Source organism: Tribolium madens, unplaced genomic scaffold (genome assembly GCF_015345945.1).
Source record: "Tribolium madens isolate multiple individuals breed KSU strain unplaced genomic scaffold, Tmad_KSU_1.1 Scaffold_96;HRSCAF=242;Tcas5.2_LG5, whole genome shotgun sequence".
In the NCBI taxonomy this organism is placed as follows: domain Eukaryota; kingdom Metazoa; phylum Arthropoda; class Insecta; order Coleoptera; family Tenebrionidae; genus Tribolium; species Tribolium madens.
The window spans coordinates 2,295,815-2,314,145 of record NW_025401068.1 but is presented as its reverse complement, the minus strand read 5'-3'; the positions used below and the strand labels follow the sequence as shown (position 1 = coordinate 2,314,145).

Below are 18,331 nucleotides of genomic sequence, written 5' to 3'. Positions count from 1 at the left end.
AAACTTTTATTCTATCAGTAAATATTAGGTAGAGGTTGAAGTCCTGCAAAATTGCGACTTTGTTATACCATGATATCACCCACTATCTAATCCTGCAATCGATTTACTCGCCGTATCCATAGAAACCTTCGTCCTGCGATTCGGTTTTCTCTTTTCATGTCTCTAGTAGCAAACTGGATGACACGCAACGCGCATTAATAGTCAGAAATGGAAAACATTTACCGCTTCAAAAAGGTAATCGCTTAACAAAATAATAGCCTGCTGCCAGTAATTGTTTAAATCACTTAATTTAATTTGATTCGATGCCATTTGTCGATTCTAAACACGGCATGTCGAATCGTTTTAAGACTGATTCAGACACTACTTGCTGTTCACGTTGGTCACTTCGTCCATATAAGTATACAACATATTGCAGAGAATGGTGTATCCGGAAAAGTTAACTTTGGACCAAGTCGGTGGCAAAGCGCCTTCTGCAAAATCCTCGTCATGGTGCAATGGACCGTTAGAAAAATACAACAAAATAAACGTTGTTGACAGTGCTAAAGTAACGTGCAAAAGTGAGGTTCGCGAGGAGAATAGGTCGCCCTCGTTCGAAAACGACTCCACGTAGGTTCATCCACTTGCAAAGTGAAGGGTTTCACACTTGGTTGTAGATCAGCAAATCGCCAGTTTATCCAAGACCGAATCAGACACCTCGTCGATGCTTTCAGCACAAGGGCTCAAGCTGCAAGGGAAAGAATCGAGACTCCTGCGACTCCGTCCTCCATCAGCAGCAGGGAGACAGTGGAGCCGCCCCCAGTGCAAATCAAGCCAAAACTAAGCACTACATCGGACAAGAGTATCAACGAAGTTCCTCAAACTAAATCCAAATCAAATTCCATCTATAGGAATATTAAGTACGTTTTGGATAATAAAGTTATCGACCCCAATGGTAAAATTTACATCACGTGGATGTCAATTGCCGCCATGGCTGTTATGTATAACGCCTGGGTTATCCCTCTGAGGAGCACTTTTCCATATCAAACGCCCCAGAATAGGCCAGTATGGATGGCGTTTGATTACTTAGCCGATTTTGTTTACTTGCTCGATATGATTCTCATTCAGCCAAGAGTCAAATATTTGAACGAGGGGTTTTGGGTTACTGATATGGCGCAGCTTAGGTATAACTACATCAAGAAAAAGGCTTTTAAGGTAATGAAACGTAATTTTTTTCTTAACTACGTTTCTTGTTTTATTATTTCTTTATTTTCCATGAAAAGTGTTTTCACTATTTTTGTTTTTTTTATGGAAAATTATATTTTTTTTTGATCAAAGTTATCTGATTTGACTAAAATTCGGCATTATTTACGACATCGGAGACGTAGTTTTTATTTTTTTATCGGTTTCTGTCTGTTATTAGCAATGTTACATGCACAAAAATAGTCTGGTAACTATGACATAACTTTATTGATTGCTGTAAAATTTTACAATATTGAAATGTCAATTTTACAATACCGATATGTCATTTTTACTGACATATCGATATTGTAAAATTGTAAACTCGCTCGGATTTCAAACTGACATCTGCAGCTATCATTATATTCAAGAATTTTTGGATTTAATTTGTTCAATTTTTGGCTTATTCGACAGAAACCGATAAAATCTTGAACAAACCTGGGATGTAATAATGTCATAACATCCTAGGTATGTTAATAGCTATTAATATCATTGTTAATTTTGTATGTTATTTTGATTGTGAATTCTTTATCTCTAGAACCTCCTGAAATCTAATTTTTGCTTTTATAATGGTAAAAACCTGATATGTTTTATGAAGTATTTATTGGTGACAAAAAACAAAACATTTTATCTTTTCTTTTGATAAACTTCGTTTTTATGCATTGCGGAATTTTCAGAATTAACGACTATTATAAGATTTATAAGTGACATTAGCTGTATAACAACAAGAAAACGTAAATATTCTTTAACAAATTTTTATATGTACTCGTACATCTAGAAAATAATGAATTAATTTTTTTAATTTTCTTTTGGACTTTTTGGTGTCGTCACTGAGATAACTGAAATAACAGTTATAATTCTCACTTGAGGATGACCACTTTGTGGTTGAAACGCGTCGTGGTTAAAAGGCAGATTAGGTGTTTTTGGGAAGTTAGTGTGTGTTATTTAAGCACGAATTTATTAAAATTTTAAGCGATCTCTGGTTCAGTAAGTGGGTACCCTATTTATTAGTGTGTAAATAAGGACGATTCATGACTGTAATTAAGTGAGAAAAGCAATACTTTACATCTTTTAGAACAGAAGAAAATAAGTAAGGATAAATCGTAAACGCACCATTTTTTAATTTTTTTTAAATCACTGTCAATTGGTATTAAAAAATATAAAATTAACAAAAATTATTGTCTTTAACAGTTTAAGTTTATGGTTAATTTTTGGTACTAACAAACAACAAAATATCAACAGTACATACAAACTGTAAAAAAAAATTGTAGATAATAACAGTTTTATAAAAGATTGTTAGGTAAAGAAATAGAAAAAAAATGGTTAAAATATTTTGTAATTTTCTTTTTTTTTTGAGCATAAAATAAACCGTGTTGCGATATTTGTAACGTTATTTGCTTTTTCGTTAATTGTACCATAAATTACTATTGTGTGGCTAATATAGGGTTCTTTCTGCAATTTTAAAACGATAGTTATAAAACTGTTATTTAGATAAAAAAGACTTTAGTTAAGTTATAAGACTTGAAAAAAATTTACAGTGATAATGCACATTTTTTTAAAAATTCAGTAGCCCAGTAATAAAATAAAATTCTTTGAAAATTTAACAAAAACATTCCTATGTGTATTAAGTGTTCAAAAGTGGTGAAAACTATTCACGTTTTCACTATATTATTATTTATCTTTAATAAATAGGTACCTACATAAATGTTGAAAATTTGTATTATTTTATTGTCTGGTGGATTAAGCTTTTCAGCTATATTTTAAGTCCGGGAAATGAACTAATACGGTATCGGACTCGGTGTAAGTTGTATGTACGTAAGAGTCAGTTAAATGAGCTGTTACAATATTAAAACCGGTAAGTCCACTTATTATTTTTGAGGCAATAAAAGATCTAAAGTCACATCAAAAATTTTTGAAACAGTATGAAATAATAGTCTGATTTACGTTATGAGGCCGGTAAGTCAAATATTACAGTACGAATGGCTTACCGGATCGTAATGTGTTTTATTGCATACTGTTTCAAGCAAATTTGCCAAAAAAATTGATTTGACATTTTATTGTGTCAAAAATAGCAATACGGTAAGTGTTGCTTGGTTACACTTACCGGTTCTGATATAACAGCTCACTTCCTCGATTAAAAATGGAGCCGGAAAGTTTAATTTACGGGACAGTATGAACTACGATATACACCTGGTAAACCTACTGGTGCGGTACTCATTTCAATGATTTTTTTATAATATTTTACAATAAATGAACTACAATTTTTACTAATTTACTTTTTTTATAATATTTCTGTCTTCTGTGTGCAATATTATTTTCTTCTTTTTTACTTTGTTATTAGTTGTGCAATTTTGAATCTCAAATCTTAATTTGTTTGTGAAGATAAAATTTTTGTTTTCAGTTAGACTTGGTGTCTCTTATACCTCTGGATCTTCTCTACTTGGTATTAGGCCCTGAATGTGTTATTTTACGCATCCCACGCTTCTTCAAATTGCACACATTTTGGGAGTTTTTCAGTTTCGTGGACAAACTCCTCGCTAATCCTTACATAATAAGGATAACCCGGACTTTGATGTACATGATGTACTTAATCCACGTAAACGCATGTGCGTATTATGCGTTTTCTTCGTGGGAAGGGATCGGAAGCAATAATTTCGTTTTTGATGGAGTCAACAATGCCTACATAAAATGCTTTTATTTTGCCACCAAAACTGCAACCTCAATCGGAAAGAATCCAAAACCGACTCAAGAAATCGAATATATGTTTATGACGGTGTCATGGCTAATGGGCGTGTTTGTATTCGCTTTGTTAATAGGGCAAATACGAGACATAATTTCAACGGCAACAAGGTCTAAAACCGAATACAGAAAACTAGTAGATGAAACTTTGGAATATATGAGAAGGTTGAATTTGCCGCAAGATATGCAAAGGAGGGTCCAATTATGGTTCAACTATACATGGGAGACGCAACACACACTTGGTAAGTGTGTCAATTACCATTCTATTGATTTTATTCCACTTTTTGTAGATGAGAAAAACATCTTAGATTGCCTACCCCATAAAATGAAGACCGACATCGCCATAAATGTTCACATTCAAACCCTCAGCAAAGTTAAACTTTTCGCTGACTGTGACGAAGCCCTCCTTCGTGAGCTCGTTCTCCAGCTGAAATCGGTCATTTACCTCCCTGGTGACATAATTTGTAAAAAAGGCGACGTCGGTAAAGAAATGTACATTATCCAATGCGGGAAAGTCCAAGTTATCGGAAGACATGAAAACGAGGTTCTTGCAACTCTCTCTGAAGGCTCTGTTTTTGGCGAAATTAGTCTCTTGGGAATCCCTGGAATGAACCGCCGCACTGCTGACGTCCGATCACAGGGACACTCAAATCTGTTTGTTTTAAGCAAAGCTGACTTAAATGCTGCCTTGTCACACTACCCAGAAGCTCAAGAATTGCTCAATAAGAAAGCGAAAATGCTCATGAAGAAGAACGCTGCTCTTGAAAGAAAACACAACGCTATGATTATCATTGATAATCCCACGCCTCCGGCAAAACAGGCCAAATTACTGGATACGGTTCTGCAAGTGGTGCCGCTTGATTCGAAAACCAATAGACTTTTGAGGTATGGGAGTAGAGGGAAGCCGAGAGGGAGGCCGGAGAATGAAAGGTTTAAGTACAGGAATAGTTTGCCAAGTATTAAAGGACATGGAGGGATTGATAGATCGTTTCAGACCAAAGTGACAGTGCACAGGACTATGAGTTAGTGTAACTAGTTTAATTAGAGAATAATTTTACAGTCGATTGAACACGATATGATTTACGAGTAATTCGTGGTATTTATGAGGAAGTTGGTAGTAGGTCAGGCCTTCAGGAAAATGTCTTCAAGTTTCTTATCTTACAAATTGGAAGATAAATACATAATGACATTTTATCTACATGTGCTGACTCACTTTACGAATATTTTTATAACGGTCATTGAAAAATCAATGTTTATTGCTTGGAAAAAATATTACATCATCTGCAAATTAAGCTTTAAGTATGCTGTGAAAAAGTAGCCTTCTTAGTTCGGAATGATTTAAATTATTATTATAATATTGTTAGTTGAAGAGAGTTACTTATATTGAACCGGAAAGTTGAATTTAATAATTTGTATTTACAGAGTTTTTGGTTTACTACAGGGTGAGTTATTTATAATAAAGACCCTAACTAATTTTTAGACGCAACTTAAAATTTATTTCCAGACAACTTGGCTTTTGTTATGTTTATTAAATTTAAATCAAAGTAGTTGATATGTCATTCATTAAATTTGACAATGTCATCACTTACACTTTTTTTCCTTGAATTCAAAATGTACTCAAATAGCAAAGAAACTGATACATGGAAAATGTCACAGTGTTAAAAAAAATTAAAAAAAAACATACCTACAAGATCACCAGTAACACTAAATAGACATAAAAAATATCAAATCTTAAAAAATAAATGTCAAAATTTATTGTCAGATTGAATTTTTTTTCTTATCTTACTTGAATTTTTTTTTCTGGGGTGTGAGTTCTGAAACATCTTGTAAATGACTCACCCTGTATTTTCTGTACAATAAATAAAAGCTGAAATCAATAAATTTAAAAACAAAAAAATTATTGCTATTTTGAGATACATAACGGGTCGGTTTATAGAAGCGTCATTAAGTTAAATGCAATCAAACGTCAGATTAACTGATCACGTGACCAAATTGAACCAACCATATTCTCAGATTCGCGCGGTTAAAGGCGTATTAACTTTTAATAACAAATTAATTTTTAATTTGCTTTCTATGTATAAACCGACTCTTAGTGAAAAACTGTTAGCGTTTTCTTGGTTGTGCAATTTATCTCAGTTATTTGTAATAATTTGTGTATTTCTCAGTTCATTCTCCTCTAAGTTATTGCTTTGAATACAAAATATTTTACACTGATGATTTGATGAAGCTTTTAGAATGTAAGGGAGATCAGGGCAAAAATTTAAATTTTCAAATTTATTTAGGTGTTGCTGACCTCTTAATAGCTGTTTTTTTTTGTTATACAAAAAATTACCAAAATTTTTTGATAGATTCTATAGGGCTAGGGCGCGAGTTCTGAAACAGCCTGTATTTTGATTTTCTAAAATAATGAAATAAAAAATTCTACAAATAAATTTTTACATCTTCTAGCAAAAATAATAAATTGAAATTTGACTTAATTTTATTGTGCCGATTTTTAGGGCAGTTTTACCCTAAAAACTAATTGTTACGATTATTACAAAATTATTTTTATCATTRTTTCAAATTTTTATGTATACGTACACTTACCAGTGTTTAAAATGTGTTTCTGTTTACATTTATTTAGCTGGTTGCAAATTCAATTTTTTATTGAATTAATAAAAAATATAAAAAAACGTTGTAGTATATTTTCATACATATAGCATTTTTTTCTGGTCTTCTAGCAAAAATAATAAATTGAAATTTGACTTAATTTTATTGTGCCGATTTTTAGGGCAGTTTTACCCTAAAAACTAATTGTTACGATTATTACAAAATTATTTTTATCATTTTTTCAAATTTTTATGTATACGTACACTTACCAGTGTTTAAAATGTGTTTCTGTTTACATTTATTTAGCTGGTTGCAAATTCAATTTTTTATTGAATTAATAAAAAATATAAAAAAACGTTGTAGTATATTTTCATACATATAGCATTTTTTTCTGGTCTTCCATACATTATAAATTTGTTTTTAAATGTAAAAACTGTGTTATTTTGGCGACAGGAACGTGTACTCTTGAAAAGAATGGCCTTTAAAAAAATCATTATTATTGTCATAAGAATTAAAAGTTTGTGAAATTGTTTGTATTTACTTACCTTCATTTTTATACAGACCGGATTATAAATAAACTCCAAACCATAACTTCATTATTTTTAAAGATGACAAAGTTGAACAGATTATTGTGAACAATTTTTGGTATAGACGCTGGATCAATATAAATAATGACAATAAACTGTTCAACTTTGATCATAATGTATTATCATATCTTTTACAATAATATAGTTTATAGCTTGGGACATTTTTTTTAATAGTACAGCCTGTAGATTTTTGTACATTTATTATTGTAAGAATAATTTTTTAAATAATTTGTTGTTTATGGTATTCAATAATTTAGAATAGATTTTATAGAAACTTAACTTTAGGAACACTTTTGCCTTTCAGTATTAGCTATTTTAGGATACTGATGATTGTATAAAAAAATTGCTGTATTTTTGTGATAAAATAAAGAAATTAAAAACTGACATAATGCACGAGAACCAATTTAGTTTTAAAATTGCAGAAACTTTGCGTGGCCTAAGTCTAGTTTTAGTCTTGAAACTTGCCAAAACATTAGTATCTTGTGTAATAAACCTGTCATAAAATAATTGTCTTAAATTTTAAAAGATAAAAGTAGCAATTTGGAATGAATTACGACTCGGAGCACAAAGTTTTGAAGAATATTTTGTTCATAAAAGTGGCGCATTATAGTTTATAAATGATGTTTTTCAAATAACTCAAATCGAACAACAAATTGCTTTGACCTAAAAACAAAATAACAAACATTATGCATTACATTAGACCTCAATTAGGCGAACCTCAATTCATTACTTTGGCAAATAAATGGTGTATAATGCACGTCTTTGAAAGATAATGTCAAGAGAGACAGAGATAATTTGGAACCAAGGGAACATTTAAGACTTTCGAAGACAAATCGCGTGTTATAGATGAGTCAATTTCATACACGCAACAGAAGAATTATGAATTAACATGATGTTTATGTATTATTTTATTTGACTTTATTGATTGGTGTGCCCGGGATTTAAATAAAATACTGCTCTTTTGCTTAATTTCTAACAGCATTTATGTATACAATCTTGGAGTGTCTTGGAGTGAAACGATTTCAAATGCAGGTTCAACATAAGCAGAGCATAAAAAATGTTAACTTTATGGATGGTGGTTTCTTTTGTGGTTTTATAGCATAAGAGCGCTTTTTATTCTTTTAACATTTATGATAAAATATACTACAGTTTGATTAATATCGTACCGAACAAGCAAACCTGAATCTATAGCAATAAATTATTGCACGTGGAATTTCACTTTTATATGAACTCGGAATTTCTATTTCAATTTCAAACACCACAAAAGGAGATTGAGATTCCTTGCATTCTTCTAGATGAATTTTCAAATCTGGATTCTCTGGAGAAATCTGAATTTTGAACTATCGATTATTGTGTGCACCTGTACGAGTCGCCCCTGCCGATACAGTCATGGGGTTGGTTTATAAGCGGTTTTGTTCGCGGTCGTTTCCGTAATCAGTTTGTTCTAATCCCTTTAGCGCGCGGATTTGTCCTTAATACGAAATAAGTTCGCAGATGTTGTGCTTTTGGACAAGAACTGTCGACTTGTCGTTAAGTTAAGGATTTAGTTTTTCTGACAAAATTTATCCTCTTTCACGGTAAGTAGGAAAGATTTTAAAACTTAAAAGTTTATGGACGTTATTTATGAACTTGCAGCATTGGTAATTTAACATACCTTCGCTTATTTATTGTTATGACTACAAAAAGTCACTCGTAATTTCTATGCGAGATAAATTAGCATCCGCGTGTTTATTTTACGATAAGTAAGTAAATAAGAGTTTGTAATTTTATGGTGGCGTAATTAATATTTATGTACGGACTCTTTTCACCTGTTGTGTACACACCACAGCTGCGATTAATTTGCATCTTAAATACAAATAAAAGCTTCTTAACTATAGACGAGAAAGCAGTTAATTTTTTTATTATTACAAATAAAACATTATTTTGTAATTTTTGAATTCTATTCTACCTGGCGCGTCCACCAAAATCATCACTTATTTTTCTCACTTTTATTCAAGTGAATTAAGAATAGTTGGATTTACCAAAACCATACTGTTTATATGACAGCTTGGTATCAAAATATTCTTTTATTAAACAGCTTTTTATGTAGTATCGATTTTATTTTAACAATATTTTAGAGTTTATTAGTTAATGCAGAGGTCAAGATCAAATTTTTAAAACTGAATTATTGTTGCTTTTTGTGGAGTATTAATAAAATTATGTATGAGCAATACATTTATTAGAAATTATCGCAGAACTAAAAATTTTAATANTTTCATTTAAAATCTTAAAATAACTTTATTTTTAAATTAATCTTATTAAGGCATAAGTAATCTGATTAATTTGCTAATAATAATATTGATAAATAATCAAAAATTTTAACAAATTATTTAACTTAAAATACAGGGTGACTTTAATAGTTGTGCAGGAATTTCAAGAGATGATAGTAGAGGACAGTAAATACGAAAATAACTTATAACTTACTTTATACGAATCTTTTTAGTTTTATTTTTATAATTACTTTTTAAAATTTTTCTCAACTATTAAAATCACATTGCATTCAAGGTGAACATAAAGTATGGCGGCAAGCGTTTTTTAATCATTTTATTTGACTTAAAATAATAAGAATAAATAAAAATTTAAATGCTATAAAAATGTGATTGTGTTTTGAGAATGAAATATAATGTTTTGTGACTGAGTTATTTGCGATCAAAATGGCAATTTATGAAATTTTTTCGATAATAATTAAAATAATACAATGTAGATAGTTGTAAAAAAAGGTTTTGTAATTGGGTGTCATTTGTAAAAATTGTAAAAATTAAAAATTGTGCAAGACAAAAACAAATAAAAAATTTCTAAATAGTTTTTTGTCTTAGAACTACCTAAAACAGTTTTTGCGGACGAATCGTTGCTGTTTCCGGACGAGGTGAAACCGTTTTAGGCACGTGTTACAAACAATTTTTTTGTAAATTATTTTTTAATTTTTTTGTAACCAGTTTTATTTTTTAGTCCGGAAAAACTATTTTGAGGACTGAATACCTAAAATAACCATTTTACGTATATTGAGTCCGGAAAAGACTCATTAATGAGTCCCTAAAACAGCTGTTTTCGGGAGCGTAAACAAAAAAAACTCTTCCTGAGAAACATCACATTTTTAAAGTACTTTATTATTTTATGAATTAGTTTTTTCAAAAATAAATTGTTTAAACAAAAATCGTTTAATTTCATACTTTTTGTCTACCTGGTATGTATACCAGAAAATAGAAAATATTGAAATTCTGAACTTTATAATCCCTAAAGATTCCTCTAAAAATAATTTGAAATTTTTAGTACTTAATACTCAAAAAGTATAAAACGTATTTACTGAAAACTAAAACTGTTTAATGGTCGTAGAAATCATAATGTGAATAAAAACAGACGCATTAAGCCTATTAGCGATACAAATAATTTTACATTCATAATAAAAAAAGATAGACAAAGTTTTCTAGAGACTAATCCACAAAGAGCACGGTTCAATTTTTTTCGTCAAGTACTCATGATAGCGTTTATTTCTAATTCAGTAAACATAAAGTTTATATTGCAGTAGTTTTGAGGGACTTTGTAAAATAAAAATATCTACGTGAATTTTCCATTTAGAGGCAAGAGTTTTTTTTTACGTAATCTGTGCATGCGGACACATTGCCCATTGAAATTTCTACTTTACGTACTTTTTGAATTACTCTGTATACAGCAGGATAATTAAAAATTCTTGTTTTTTATTCAATTTATTTTTTGTTATTATTAAAAAGTAATGAACTGGAGTTCAACATTAGTTCAAAACGATTTAAAAATTTTCAATTAATTGCTTGGTAACATAAGTTTTGTGTTCCAAAGAAAAGATTATTTCAGAAAATAAGTTTAATCGTTATCGATGAAACATTAAAAAGATCTTTATGCAGTATAAGATAAGATCATTAAACTTATCATTAAGTTAAACATGTAACTCAGAGAGGAAAACTAAATATGAGATTTGAATTTGAAATAAACTCTATTGTTAACAATGTAATAATTTAACTGAAGTTTAAGTTCAAATACGTATAATTCAATTAATTTAATTATTACAAGGATAAGCTTGATAAGCTCCAGATCAAGATTACCGCAGACGTGTAATCATTTGGGAGACATTTTAGTTTTGTCGGAACTTGGGATTTTCCAAATTATTTATCATCAAAATTTTGTGACTGATATTACAATTACACATTTTCAGATTTGTTAAAAAAAACAAAAATCTATGCTTTTTTAATAAATAAGAGAAAAATAATGGTTCCAAGCTTGCCTATACCCACTGCAAACCAGCGTATTGTTTAGTTTGAAAAGTTCTTACACTTCTAATTAGAGAGAAATAATAAACTTGGAACTTTGCAGGCTTCTTTCAATGTACGAGATTGGGGGTTTGAAATAAGAAATTGTGGAAACAAGTGTTTTATTTTTATATCCTGATTTATTTGAGGATAGTATTTAGGAACGAAAGTAATTGAAGAATATGAAAAATAAATTATATATAGTTAGAAATGCAATGTTTTCTTATAATAAAAGACAAAAATTAGTGCAGAAGTACGTGTAATAAATTATATTTCCCTCTGCTTTTATTATATTTGTTACGTCAATAGTTTGCTGTCACATTATTTTTCTTATGAATTATGAGTTTATGTTTTCGTTTTAATCACGATAAGTAAATATTGTCGCGTTAAATCGATAAATAAAGTTGATAAGACAATAAAACTGTTGCAAGCGTTTATAAGGGAATAATTTTATGAGGTCACAAAATTCGTCTGAAACTTTAATAAGTTTCAAACTTATTTCATTAAAGAACAGTAGTTAAAAAATTCCAAATTTAAACAGCAAAAGTGGGATAATTTGTATAAATAAATAAGTTTTCGTGTCATTACACAAGTCGTATAAATCACGTATATATTACGTTTGCGGAAATTGAATTCCCTTTGTAATTGAACATGCAAGGAAAAATAATTACCTTAATAAAAATCCATCACGAGATTACATTAAAGATACGCTGTTGGCGTGTTAAAAAAAACAAAAGGGAAGTTTGAAAAATTCAAGAGCTTTAATTGTTGTTTTTATTGATTCAGCGATGGCGGATGAAAGGAAAAGGCAACGCACAGAGTCTATGATTAAACTCGCAAACCAAAAGAAAGAATCGAAGCTTTGGTATGAGGAAGCAAACAGTCACATTAAAGTTGGGAACTTAGCTAAAGCCATCTATTCCTATAACAAGGTAAGTAAAACTTTTTGCACCACCAAATTCAATGAAACACCGTAAAAAGCTAACATGAATTGCAAGTTTTTAAAAAGTAACGGAATTTCAAAGTTGATTAAATTCCAGTACAGCGTTTCTCACACAAAAAAGGCACTTCTCCATTCTGACAAAAAATGTTAGTTTTAAAAAAAATCAGGACTAATTTAATGAATTAAAAATTTGATACTTTGTAAGATGCAACAGCAAGTTTCTTGTACTTTGATTGGGGGTCAGCTGTATGCTAGACACTTGCAAGTTTTTTGAAACTTTTTAAAGAACGTTTCATTTTATGTTCTGTTTTATTATTTACGAAATGTTCTTAAAAGCAACTGGTACTCAAGAGAGTCATGACATTCACGAAATGCTTCTTAAATTCCTGTTACTTATCGATTATAAATAATTTAATCAATTTGAGCAATTGCAGTATGACGTCGTTAATAAAATATTCGTGTGCAAGCTGAAATTTAGAGTGCTTTTAGGTGTTGCTCTCGGTGCTTAATATGAATAATTTCGGAATCGATATATTAGCTTGCAGTTTGTGGAATTCCAGTTAACTGAGTAAATACTTGGCGCAAATAATAATGTATCGGGGAGCGCAAAACGATATCTCTCGTTTCTCGAAGGTCTTAAATTTAGACGTGGATTACATGCAACACCGGCAAACACAACTTTCTTGATTAGCTGAACAATTTTCAATCAAAATTCGAGGAACTGACTTCAATCAAAATCCTGCAGCAATAATTGGCAACGACTTAAATTATACCATTTTATAGTATTTTACTCAAAAAGAAATTTAAAAAGTGTTGATTACTTAATTCATTAAACATGAGAGGTAAAGTTTGAATTAAAGTTTGAAATTAGGGCAAGTGCACCCTCCAAAGGTAGGTGTTGACAAAAGTGAGTGGTATTGGGTGCCATGGTTAAAATTGATCACACCTTAGTATCCATAGAAACCCGGTTAAGGGTGTCAGTTTTCTCGGCTTCCAAAGCTGATTATTAGTGCAAATTTTCGATAATTTAAAGTGGTCACAAATTATCATCGATTATTGAGGTAAATTAGGTGTGAATTATCCCGCACAAAGTCATCAAAGGTAATTTTAGTAATTAGCAAACATGGCCGAAGAATTAACACAATCGCCCATCGCTTTGCACAAGAGACTCAGTATTTCACGTGAAGCGGAGCTTTTGCAAAGCTTTGTGGGGGTTCACATTGTCGATGACGACTCTATGTCAAAATCTGAGGAAGTGAAAACCGAGGAACCAAAAAGTGAGAAAGAAATTAAAGATGGCGATGATGGTAAGAAAAAAACAGACGAATCGATACCACCCCCACAAGAATTGAATGAGGAAATCAAAAAGAAGGGAAAAAGAAGAAAGAGACGTAATGGGCCCAGACGTGAAGAACTCTACTGTGACAAAGATAGAGCTGCAGCTGTCAATATGGGATCTAAGGACATAAAACAATCCTTGAAACTAAAAAGAAAGGAGGATCGATCTAAAGCACTACAAATTCCTGAAGAGGCGGAGCCTGGCACATTTTTGGCCTTGGGCAATTACGAAATGTGCAGGGGGGATCTTCAAATTGCAATAAATTTTATGTCAAAGGTTTCTACCATTTTAAATATATATTTCTGAAAAATCCATACAACTGGGGTAAAACTCCATATAATCGATATCTTCAAGTATTAAAAATTATTCAAAAACGAACCTAGTTGTGCATGGACTGCTTTGCTGTTTTTAAAAATTGTTAATGTTTTTTAAATTGTGGTGAAAAGTTAAGGAATATCTTGTTTATGATTTCATGTTTTGAAAAACGATTTGTTCTAATTGTTGACATGTGGCAAAAGATGTAGTAAAAACGATTACTTATTGTGAAATTCCGACGAATTTCAGTCTAAACATTTTTTCAACCTTTTCTTGGCATTTTCAGAAGATATTTTTAAGTATGACGAGGGTACCATTAAACGAATAATAAATGCTATAAACAGTTCAAGAAGTTTTTTTACAAAAATATGGTTACTGTAAAAAAATAATTTGGGTTATAATTTTTAACTGATAAAAATTTTAGACTAGACATAATTTTTAAAAAATGTTTAACAAATTAAAAGGAAATAATGAATTTAGCAACACTGTGACCAAAATCTAAAAACAAAAAAACATGGTTGTATAAAAATTGGGTAACATAGAAAGGGGATTGAAAAAAATACTTAGGTTGTAAGGTAACAAAGCAAATAAGAATTATATTTGAGTATCATTAATAAAATACATACGGGGCGAACAAAAAGTATTAAACCAAGCGGTTTTTTAATATTTTACCCTCAGAAAATAATAATTAATAAAAATCAAAGTGCTATAAAATGTGAACATGTTTTTTTAAATGGAATACTCTATATATTTTATTATTTTTGGATTCCTTATTAAATTGTCTTTCATCAAGTTTACTAAGTATTATTGTTTTATAACCAGCTTTTGATTTTAGGCAATTTAAAAATTAAATTAAATCTTTAGGCTGTGGGAAAAATATTCATTTTATCTAAGACAAGCAAACGATTAATAACAAAAAACTGTTCAACTTTGATCAAAAATGTATTGTTACGTTTTTAAAAGTAATGAAAGTATGGCTTGGGGCGTTTTTTATAATCTAGCTTGTAGTTATATTAAATTTTTTCCGATAAAAATTGAATAAAATGTAGATATTTGTAATTCATAAATCATAGCTTATGTTAAAAAAAAGATTTGGTGGGTTGACATTTGTAAAAATTAATAATTTTGCAGAACTCAAAAATAAAAAAAAATTCGGAAAAATCATATTTTTGAGAAACTTCCATATAGTGCTTTTCATTCATCAATAATTAGATTTTTCGAGAAATAAATACTTTAAGGAAAAAACGTTTGGTTTTAGACTTCTTCACCTGGTAGTATTTTCCAACTAGTTAATCACCCTGCATAAAATTTATGTCAAAGAGTTAAAAAAAGCCGTAACATTAAATATACTACCCCACAAAAGTTAAGGAAGTCGCATTATTTTTACAACAAACAAATTTTATTCTTCTAAGCATTGTGGAATCCAGCAAAAACAAAAAAATTAAAAGATATCTGCCTTTATCTTACTTTCAATTAATTATTGATTTATTTTTTAATAATTTATTAATTTAAATAATTATTGTAATTATTGCACACTTCCTTAACGTTTATGGAGCAGTTTATTTCATTACAGTGTAAAACTGTTTTTTTTTATGAAGCTATTAGTCTGTTGTCGTTATCAGTTGATTTTTACAAATAAAATAACAAACATGATACAGAGTGTATAGATATTTTTATTTTTTAAAAAAGTATTATTTCTAAAAAATATTTTTTTATTTTTTCCTTATGTTTTTTCATCTTTTCTAATTTTATTTAATAAATAATAATGAATACTAAAATTAAAATACTGTGATAATGATTATTAAAAAAACTTGTTGTTGTCTTCAATTAAATGCAGATAGCTTCTTTTGATATAAACCTACTGTTATGACGTTGGAGAATTGACAAATACAGGTGTCCCAACGAGTTGGTAAAGTCCATTAGTGACCTTTAAATGGTAAAATTAAAAAATATATATATCTATAGGACGTTGATAGATACTGATCTGGTCCATCGCTTAAAATTATTTTCAACTATACAGCGTGTCTCAAAAATAAGTTACGATGCAAACTTGTGTTTTTTAGATAAAACACCATATGTTTCTTAGCATTTTTGGATGTAGACTTTTATGACAGTGTTTTTAAACTAAACTTTTATTGGCGATTTGGCTTAGTTTTAAAAATAAGATGTGTTTTAAGAGATTATTAAATTGTCTTTCTATAATTATTTACTTTACAATAACTTAAAAGATATTTAACTTTAAACATAATAAGAAATATTATTGTTTCCGTAGCCAAAAAGTACACAGTTACACAAAAGATGGAAAAAATATCACTTAATAATCATATTTATGTTAAACTGAATTCATTATTCTTTACTTTTTGCAATAAAATAATTCGAATGTCGGTATTTATGTCGACTTTTATAATCTCCGGATAAATCAACGGACAATTTTGAAAATTTTAGGAAACTCTTCGAACCTTTGGTTATCAAATGCAAGAAAAATTATTTACTTATTGCAAACGGTTCAAGAGCTGTGATGTTTTTAATAAACCTCTGCAAATGAAAATTTTGAGCAAAAAATTGACATATGTCAAAAACTATGACAAAAACTATGACAATAAAAATGGTTACCATTTAAAATTTCAAAGTTGGCGCCAATTTCTCGTAGTTGCGGAAGTTCAGCCATTTTGAAAATAATTTAGTTGAACTCAGACTGGTTGATTTGGGTTGTGTACAAAATTTCAAATTTCTATCTGCATTAGAAGTTAAAAAGTTTCTAATATAGGTCCTAAAAGAATCACCTTGTATACATCTTATAAAATTTTATCGTTTAAAGGAAAATATTGGACTTTACCAACTTGCTAGGACACCCTGTATAAAAGTAAAAAATCTTTAACAAAATAATCTTGTTCTTTGATGAACTTGTGTATTTTGTAACTTTTATTCCATATTTGTTCCTATAAAAATACTCGTTGCATGTTTAAAACAAAGTTTGCTATTTTCAAACTCTTTTAATGGGAAATAATCCAAGGCTCTGTTTCAGGCTGATGTCATCATTGAGCACAAAACCTGGCGTGCATGTCGTATTGATTCGGTAAATATTTGCAGGCTCTGGAGCTGAATCCGACCGAGAAAAGCGCTCTCGTCGCAAGAAGTAAATGTTACATTCTCCTGGGTCAACCAGAGAACGCTTTAAAGGACGCAGAGACTGCCCTCAACATTGACAAAACCTACCTGAGGGCAATCTACCAGAAAGCCGAAGCCCTCTACTATCTCGGAGACTTCGAGCACAGCCTCATGTACTACCACAGAGGTCTCCACATCCGACCCGATCACGAAGACTTCAAACTGGGGGTGCACAAGGCCCAGAAAGCCATCGAAAATGCAATCGGATCGCCTAATGTTTTCGCCAATTTGCTAACACCCAAATCTACGTCGAAGACAAGTAGTCCGGAGTCGACGGAGTCGGGGAAAACCGAGCAAAGGACGACTCCGGGGTCCAAAGTAAAGTCGGCACGGAAAAGCAGACTGCTAAGGGAGTTGGGGCCTGATAAGGAGTATCTCGATAATTTGATGAAGAATCCGAATTTGAAATGTAAATTCAAGGAGGATGATTCAAGCATTATTAAAACTATCGAAGAAACTGTTGAATATTTAAATTCCAGACAGGAGTTCTGGAGACAACAGTTACCAGCACATTTAAAATGAAGGAACACATATTTTCACAGAAAACATTAAATTGAGATTTAGATTAGAATAACTTTATTATTGTAATTTGCAGAAAAATAGAAAAACTTTTTTGTTAAATAATAAGAAATTAAGAATTAAAGTGTGTTGAGACTATACTTAAACAAATAGTTTTTTTGATAAATTTAAAAAGCAAAATATTAAATAGTAAAACGTGATTGAGCAAGCCCACATTTCAAGCGAAATGCTGTTAAAAAGTCAATTTTTACAATTATATCAACTATGAGTCGTGACTATACTAAACAATAATTTTGAAAGTATACATATTTTGGCTTATTTTATTTTTTTACTGTGTAATTATGATTATTGATCAAATTCTGTTTTACTCGATTATGAAACATTTTACTTGAAGTTTTTTATTGCTGTAGATAAAAGTTCAAGTTTAATTTTGATTACTGAATTTGAGAAATCGAAAGTTTTTAATTGATTTTAAATATTTTATAGAAGTATATGATCGTGTTCTTGTCTTATTTAAAAAAATTTGTAACAATTATTTATAGGACCATACCAACGAATACATAGTAACAGTTTATTTAGCATTTCAACAATTATTATT

General features: G+C 30.1%; 2 protein-coding genes across 3 annotated transcripts; both read left to right on the top strand.

The window, feature by feature from the left end:
• Positions 1 to 173: 173 nt before the first annotated feature.
• On the top strand, positions 174 to 6,516 carry LOC123013179 (cyclic nucleotide-gated cation channel beta-1). Its single transcript, XM_044411564.1, has 5 exons — positions 174 to 234; positions 416 to 606; positions 654 to 1,191; positions 3,617 to 4,196; positions 4,245 to 6,516. Exons 1-5 carry the CDS (start codon positions 208 to 210, stop codon positions 4,979 to 4,981), a joined length of 2,073 nt encoding a protein of 690 aa, XP_044267499.1. The 5' UTR covers positions 174 to 207; the 3' UTR covers positions 4,982 to 6,516.
• A 2,085-nt stretch (positions 6,517 to 8,601) lies between these two features.
• LOC123013284 (outer dynein arm-docking complex subunit 4) lies at positions 8,602 to 17,746 on the top strand. 2 transcript variants are annotated; one of them, XM_044411718.1, is made up of 3 exons: positions 8,602 to 8,707; positions 12,236 to 12,381; positions 17,137 to 17,746. In XM_044411718.1, exons 2-3 carry the CDS (start codon positions 12,238 to 12,240, stop codon positions 17,734 to 17,736), a joined length of 744 nt encoding a protein of 247 aa, XP_044267653.1. In that variant the 5' UTR covers positions 8,602 to 8,707; positions 12,236 to 12,237; the 3' UTR covers positions 17,737 to 17,746. The 2 variants fall into 2 exon arrangements, with proteins under 2 accessions (XP_044267653.1, XP_044267652.1); XM_044411717.1 differs by lacking the exons at positions 8,602 to 8,707; positions 12,236 to 12,381 and adding exons at positions 13,371 to 13,453; positions 13,504 to 14,007.
• Positions 17,747 to 18,331: the final 585 nt, after the last annotated feature.